Genomic DNA, 8,325 nt, shown 5'->3' with positions numbered 1-8,325 from the left:
GCTGCTGCTGCATGCTCAGAAGACAGAAGGCTTGTTAATGCATCCCTTCCCTGCTATACAGCACCCACTAGCCATCATCCCCTGATAAAGTCCTATTATCAAAAGAGCAGGAAACCAAGGAAGCCTCCTAAATCTAAGAGATGCACTTATAAAAATGCATGAGACTGCCGAACCTTAAAGACAGAGCTTTCTAAACAGTTGTGATCCACATTGTGACACTTCCACTTACAGAACAGCACTAGGCAGATCCAACAGGAGTTAGCAGTAGCTGAAGTATCGTAGGTTTAGGATACACTGTACCTCTATGTGTTCCAAAGCTTTCTGCCACACTGACTGCTTTTCTTCAGTGCTGTAGCCAGGCATGGACAGGATATTGTGAATATAGTTGAAAACTTCTTCCTGTAAAGCATAAACCCATAAATGGCATAGTATGTTCTGCATTAGAACACTAACAGCATTAGATTTTGTTAAGGAAGAACATTTCAGTTTTAGGTGACCTCAGGGCTAGTCCTCTCTTAGCAAGTTAGCGTAAATTATCTGCAAGCAAGATTATATGTCCCTAAATAGTTTCTGAGGAACTGCCAGCACAAAAACAGGCAAAAGGAACAGAACGGATGCTAAACACGTTAAGCACTGAGGTCAAAGAGAATTGTTCTTCCACTATTAAAAATGTCCCCCTTGTGCTTACAGGGGAAAAAGACAGGACATCACTCTTAGCTAGGAGCATAGGCAGAGAAAAGTATGCTCCATCAGAGGGTAGGTCAGTTTTCCCAGCATATTCCTGAATTCCTCTTCAACATTAGCCTCTCTCCCAGGTTCTCCTGTACTGTCCACAGCTCAGATGCTCTCCTGTGCCAGATTTTTTGACCATCTCTCTATCAAAACCTCTCTCTTATGACTCATTCACCCACACAACTTTAAGCATAGTGGCTTTACAAGGATTTGGTAAGATTCCATTTGCCAACTTCTGTTGGTTTTAGGAAAGAGAATACCTCAAAAACTGTGGCAGATATGCAACTTGTGCACATGCAGAAGGTAATCGCAAAGAGATATTAAGGGCAGACAGTCTGTCTGGGGGGAGAAAAGAGAGGGGGCTGGTGGCAGAAACAAAGTAGTATTGTAGTTAGCAACACCTCCAATCAATCCCATCTTGAGCTCAAGTTTCACGTATTAGCATTGTTTACATTTAAAAAGAAAGGAAAACTCCAAAGCTTTAAAAACAAAATCATCTCCTCTCCAACACACACATGAACAGAAAAAGCCTTAACTGTAACTAAGAAAACCCAACTGTAAAGGAGGACACTTATTAAGACAGAGAAGTACAACTTCCGCTTCTTCTGAGCAGGGCTGTTGTGCCCATTCAAGCTCTGGGGAGCAGGGCAGGCTGCACTGCTGTGAAGAAGAAAGGCCAGAAGCACCAGATTTACTCACTTTTCTCACTGGATCACGCAGGTAACAGTCAATTATTTTGTCATAGCGAAGCTCTCGTTCATACATGAACTCGCAAATCTGATAGCTAAAATGAAAAATACTTTCTACATTAGGAAACACACACTCAGCTGAGTCAGCAGAATAGAGGCAGGTAGCTCAGATCCAGCACAGTTTGGCAGCACTCAGAAAATACACCATGTTATACAAAAAACATCTGCAAATATCTTACATAAAGGTTTTCAGTACACAGGTTGGGTGACTCCAGTTTACATATGACATTTGGTGTCAACCACAGACCAACCAGCCTATCAACCTCGCTCTTTTGGGGAAATTATCATATAGAGCAAAGAAAACTGGAGTTACTAAGGTATGGGACAGACAACAGAATTCCTTGAAGAAATCAGGTTTCACAGGTTCTACTGTTCACAGATCATCTTCCTTATTTCCATAACACACTCTAATAAGCTAGGCCAATCGACAAGACTAATTTGAAGAAATACACTGAACATGACTCGATAATGTGTTATGACACAGCTCCCTACCATCAAATTTTAGTAAACATCTGAAATATTTTGAGACTTCAGATAAAAAAAGATGCAATTGAGGCAAAACAAGTGAAATGTCTGCTAAATGACATTACATGATAGGTCTTTCAGCTCTGATGGAAGAGGCTAGCTGGTGGTCCTGGCTGTCTAACTCTCTGAAGCAAGAAGGAAAAAAAAAAAAAATGCATTTCTGGAGCCTGAAGAACTTGACTGAGTAACTCCTAGGACACATGAAAACAGGCACAGCATACCCCACCACTGGTCCTCTAGCCCTCTGGTCCTTCGCAGTATGGTGGATTAATTCACATAACACCCAAATTCAAGACTTGGCTGAAGATGCTCTCATTGGCTGACTCTGCTCAGGCATATTAGACTCTTTCTGGAAGTATAAAGCATCTAAAGGAGATGGTGGAAATTTTAAGCCTTTCCAGACATTGTGTTCGTCCCTCCTACTCAATTCTAAAATGAGTACCATGGGGGTGGCTCCAGACCCCTTCATACTCTTAAATCCACCTGTGGGTCTCACCCCAACGAGTCATCTCCATCTGTCAGTGATAGAGCATTCAAATATACAACTATACCTTTGAGCAAAGCCTGGGCTCTTGGATATGAAGTGCCAAAACTCATCAAGCCCCACGGAGTTTCATGCTGAAGGGTTTCCACAGCTCTACCCCCTCTTACCTTAACAATGCCTTCTGTAAGAACACCCAGTAGAGATACGACAGAAAGACTGGGACTAAATATAAACATATTAAATGAAGCATATGTGAATGCACAGGGAAAATCATCCCAAACACAGCTGCAAAGTAGGAACAAGAAATGTGGAGGAAAAAAGCTTTGGAGGAGATATAAATATCATACACAAGATTTAAAGGCCTCATTTGTACATTGTACACAGCAACTTACAATTCAGCTTTTTCTGCCATTTGGATAAGACGGCTCTCTTCAAACTGTACTATCCCTCCTGCCTGGAGCAATTCTAAAAGGACCTGCAGATATTGAAGACCAGTTATTTGTATTGCTACAGCAGCTGGACAGCCAGTGCTATTAAAAGTACACTGCCCCTGCTCTGTTAAACTTTGTATTAACATAGAGCTTATTTTACAGACCTTTTTTAATTGTCTGTCCATTAGCTATGAAGGTCATGAGCTTATCCAGGAATTTTCCTGCCTGTGTTCTTCCTGCTGTCAAACCTGTCCTGCAGGCAACGCTGGGGTAAGATCCTCCTTCACTTCTGTGTACAGCACTGCCCAATTCTTCCATGCTGGCCACCATTCCTAGGCTAGGTGTCTGCTTTGGCTTATGACCTTCAGCCAGCATCCATTCCCAGGGAGGCCAAACTCTGCTCTACAGTCTGGTCATACCTGGTGCTTAAAGAAACGTTCCCTTGAAGGCTGTTACCTGCTGCCTCTCCGAATGGCGGGAGTCATCATCCGGACTGCACAGAAATTCAAGGACCTGCACAAGGGTGTAGAAGTTAGCATGACTTAGGCCTAGGTAGCATAGCTGTTAGCATAAACTCCACAAGCAGACTGTGAGCATCATTAGTGGCAACAGCAAATCAGAACACAATGGTGCAATCTGAATGTACTATTCATCTGTGAGGCACTCTCTACTTGGTCCTGTAACTAGGGACACTTAAGAATACTGGAGTGACCAAGAACTGCTGAAAGACTCCAGGGAGGGAAACCCATGACTCTGCACCAGGATCTAAAACCAAACTTTGGGGAACCCAGGGAATATAAAGAATTTAGGGGACCCTGTGGCCCTGATTTAGACTACACACTAAACAGCTGGAACCACTATGCTGACCCTCTTGACTTCTCTCCTGGACTGAGCCATCTCTCTCCAGAAAAACAGGAAATCATGTAATTACTAAAATTTCATGTATCTGTAATTAGTGTTTAATCCATATCCATTTAGCCTTTGCAGAGCTCTCTGGTCTTATGACAAAAGAAATATGAAGCTTACTGTGCTTCTGTGGTCTGCTTCTACTCTGCTTCTTCAAAACCACAGCAAAGTCCCAGCAAGATGCTACGTGTTTTATAATGCACCAATACTTCATGAATTGCTTCAGCCTACAGCGCTCGCCACATTTTCTGTAGTGCTGTGCCCTGTTTGGGATTTTTGACACCCTTCACAAAGGAATACTTGCCTGGTCAAAAAGTGTCCTGTTCACAAACAATGTGTTGTTGGGCTTGGCAAGCTGACGGGCAAGGAAGGTGAAGAGACAGCCAACTTGTGATGGGGTGAAGTCAGAATTCTCCACCATGACCTGAGAAGCATTAGAGAGAAAGGGAAAAATAAAACCACAAGTGACAGATTCTGCAGCTGCCTTTGGGAAAGCAATCAGAACACTGCAACAAGAAATCCCTGGACAGCCCTCGTGTTTCCTTCTGCCCTAAACATCTACACAGTCTCCCGGTATTAGTCCATCCTGAAGGTCAAAGCCTTTTGGCTAAAGCCACTTTTTGGCTAAAGCCACCTTCCATGGCCTTTAGGTGTGTGACCTGAAGACCCTGGATGTGTCCTTGCTAAATCACCTCTCTCCTTAAGCTGAAGAATCTCAACCTCTCTGTTGTGTACTCAAGGGAGGTATTCTTGTACATCCCTGATTTTCAGGTGTGAAGTGCCTCCAAGCTCAGGTTTATCTCCATCTCTGGTAGTCTGTGCTGATCACTGAACATGTAATAGTGCTTCTGAGCAGATGAGGAAAAAAGATAAAGAGTTACAGAAGGGAAGAAAATACATTTGACTTCTAGCCCCAGACTCCCACCTCTTCAACTGTGGCATGCAGAAGAACTGATCTAATGACTAAGAAACTCTAAAAACTAAAATGACTAAAAATTGTAGGTTTGGGGAAAACTTTCTTTTCTCACATTGAATTAGCTGTTAGTCTACAAATATTTTGAAAAACTTCTAACTGTGCTAACTTGACTTGAAATTACAGAAAAAAGAATATCTAAGATTCACTACAAAAGGGATTTGAAACCCAAGAAGTGCTTGTCACCCATCTGGCATGTAGAAAATGAGTGTGATGTGTCCTGACTTGGTGTCTCATGTTTCTAAGAAAATCCTAATCACTAAGGGGATATGAAATGTCCCTGTTTGGAGAGTCCCCCTCTGAAAGTACTGGGTTTAGCTGGGAGAAAATCCATCACCTGAACAATTCTGTCAGCTAACATCTAAGAACTGCTTATAGCACAGCCTAGACACAGAGCATCTCACAGCTTATAACCTCATTCAGTCTAAGCTTGAGGGATACAGCTGATTTCTTAAAGTGACCCAGAGTTCCAGATCCCCGTGAGCTGCTAATGGTTATCTTATACAAGTGGAGGCAGACAGGTAAGACACATGAAGGTACCAAGTAGAGCTCTGCTTGAAAAATTGCTAACACTATAATTCTTTTTTCATCTTCATTTTCTGTTTAAAAAGGCTATTTCCTACAGAAGCCTAGTCAGAATGGCTTTAGCTAATAGCATTAAAAATATGGCTCACTAAAGCAATAGAAGTGCTTGTTTGTTTTGGCTTTGTTTTTCACAAACCGGGTCCTCATTAGTCCATGCGAAGGTAAAAATACTGCACCTCTGCAACAGCAACCTTCGAGAGGTTGCAGGCCAACCGTGTGGATGTTCTAAAAGATGATATATTTGGTAAAGTTTAGCATTAGCAGAATGTCTTATGTTGACCAAACTATTTTAAAAATGCAGCTATTTCCTAAGTGGGTTGTTTGGGTTTTTTTGCCAGGGGTAAATTTAAATAAAAAGTTCCAAGATTTTTTTATTTGTATCCAAAAGGAGAGCAGATTCCAGACCAAGGGACCGACAGTTCTCCTAACACCAAACTATCTGCCTGCAGATGCTTTTAATCCAGCAGCACTTCTCACAATTGCCTTCCTTTCCTCCTCCAAGAGCAGGGTTCGTGGACATTTGCTACATGGCCAGCAGCACAGAGCAGGGCTGTAAACAGCTCCATCCAGCCTATGCGCTGCAACAGGAACACATTCCACAGTAGCTCCAGAACACAGCTGCGGTATGCCACCTCCTGCTGATGACAGCTAAAGACACAAAAAATCATGGTCTAACCCAGCACAGGGCTAACATCCTCACAGGGCTAACAGCCTGCTTGGGCAGACTCACAAAAGTTCCCCCCCACTGGCATTATCTCAGCCCCTCCAACACAGCCTGCTGCAGCAGCACTGCCATTGAACTCACTCACTGTCAGTTCACTCATCTATCAGTGATGACAGTGACTGGGAAACGCTACTTATGATATGTTTATACATAAACATCTTCCAAGTGGAGTTACTCATTATTAATGCTGACAGCTTAGAAGGGGAAAGCAAACGGCATTTGGCAGAGATAGGTTTTTAATGAGAACATTCATTGTTAAGGAACACGGTCTGCGGATGACAAGTGATTTCTAGAGCACCAGGCTGATAACTCTGACATTCCTCTTCTCTCCCATTTACTAAAGATAGGCCTATCATTCTTGGTATGTTACATCTCAAACACAACATTTACAGATAGAGGGAGCAGGGTTTTATCAGAAGGGCATTGGCATCCTGCCAAGCTCAGCATTCCTAGGACCCTTTTTTCCTGCTCAGAAGGAATCAGGGAGTGGAATCAATGAGAAGCTTATTGAAATAAGCTTAAGAGTGCAGAGGAGAAATTTGACAATGAAGTACAACCCAAGTGAAATAACAGACAGGAAAGGAGACCTCTCTGTCACCATATTTAATGTGCATGAAGCATCACTTCCAAATATCCAACTGACAGCCCTGGCTGAGGTTAATCCACACTCCGGCCCATCACCTTCTTAGAGGCGTTATCCAGAGCAGGACTGGGAACACCTCATCCAAATTACAGGCTTTGCTGCACAGTTTTATATATAATCAGTTAAATATAAACACAGAGGTTAATTTTTAGGCACACTCACTTTCAGAAGTATGTCCACAATTCTCTGTTGATATTCCACAGCTTGCTTGTCATTCTTAAAGTCTTCAAAAGTCTGCATGAAGCAAAACACTGACACCTTGAGAAGAATGCTCTCTACTGCCAACCCCAGAAATACAAGCAGACACAAAGAAGCAGCCATATCACAAAACTGACAACGCTTTTAAACCCCTTCTGTGCATGTCCCCCAAGCAGCAGGTTCCAAGACAAGTTAGGTAAAAGTGACAGGTCCAACAGACAGAGGAAATTTGGAAAGGAAGAAAGATGAATCTTCATGCAGGAGAAAGATGTAGGTACTAAACCAGTCTTTACAAATGCACTATTCTTGTTTCACTTTTACTTTAAAGATGGCCTCTGTTACCAGTCTGTGTAACATCATGTTCATCAATTTTTGTTTAAGGCCATGAAGGACTACAATGATCTCCTCTGATATCTTAGAGAACACACATTAAAACTGTTCTTGCATCAAGCCAATAACTTCTGGTTTAGCTAAAGAATTAACTCTTTAAAAGGAATCTTAGAGATCATGCAACTATGACAGAGATGAAGGAAGAACTGGGGTTGCATTTTTCTCTTGGAGGAGATCAGTGATCTCTTACCAGAGCTAGAACGTTAAGGAATTCTCGAGTGTCGAAATGCAGCAAGGTACGAACATAAGGGTAGACCTCTTCATCCACAGATCCCTCAGTTGAATGCAGCCGGATGAGAAATTCAAAGACCTGCAATGAGAATTCAAACAGACACAGCAGATTTCCTCTGGGTTTCAGAGAACTGATAGCACAAGCACAGGGGAAAGCAGCATCATTTTAAAGTACTTTAGGAGTCCATTAGTGTTCTTACTTGAAGGATGTTCTCTTCTGCTTGCAAGCAGGAAAAAAAGTTCCCCTCCTTAGACTCACTAACCAAGTGAAGATCAATCAAAATCTAAGATCAAGTAAAAATTAAGGCTTATACTTGCAGACTGAAGCATGTGAAATTAGGTAACTCCCTCCCCTTCTTAGCATCTTCCCTGAGAAGCTGTGCAACTCCTCCTTATCCAGGGCACAGCTCCTCTCCTTGTCAGCTGTTCCCCTGAGAAGAGCCAGTCAATCTGCCCCCTCACTCTGATGCTCAAAGCTTTTGGTGCTGCAAAGATTGACTTAGGTGCTGTTCAATTCTGTCTCCTCCACTGACTTTATAACTCCTGAAATAACGAGCACATCTTTCAAAACGAAGGCAACTCCCTTTACTGAACCACTGACAGAGGCATCCAGACGCTCCCAGGGAATGAACAGGGCAGCAACAGCTCCAGTTGTCTCAAACACACTCACAAGAGATCTGGCTACCAGCAGAAAGAGAGCAGACAGACTGGCTAACTCTCACGAGTGTGCATTAAATTACACACTGAGATCCCA

General features: G+C 42.6%; 1 protein-coding gene across 1 annotated transcript in view; it reads right to left on the bottom strand.

The window, feature by feature from the left end:
• Positions 1-300: 300 nt before the first annotated feature.
• Positions 301-8,325, bottom strand: part of LOC104403286 (vacuolar protein sorting-associated protein 8 homolog) — a gene marked incomplete at both ends in the record, with an annotated part of 44,016 nt that continues 35,991 nt past the window's right edge. Inside the window, 7 exons of the mRNA XM_010011366.1 lie at positions 301-399; positions 1,432-1,516; positions 2,883-2,965; positions 3,378-3,434; positions 4,132-4,251; positions 6,915-6,986; positions 7,531-7,650. Of these exons, the coding sequence (XP_010009668.1) occupies positions 301-399; positions 1,432-1,516; positions 2,883-2,965; positions 3,378-3,434; positions 4,132-4,251; positions 6,915-6,986; positions 7,531-7,650 (636 nt within the window). The remainder of the gene's footprint in view (positions 400-1,431; positions 1,517-2,882; positions 2,966-3,377; positions 3,435-4,131; positions 4,252-6,914; positions 6,987-7,530; positions 7,651-8,325) is intronic.

Source organism: Nestor notabilis, unplaced genomic scaffold (assembly GCF_000696875.1).
Source record: "Nestor notabilis isolate BGI_N333 unplaced genomic scaffold, ASM69687v1 scaffold26263, whole genome shotgun sequence".
NCBI lineage: Eukaryota > Metazoa > Chordata > Aves > Psittaciformes > Psittacidae > Nestor > Nestor notabilis.
The sequence above is the reverse complement of the archived record's forward strand: the minus strand, read 5'-3'. Positions and strand labels throughout refer to the sequence as shown.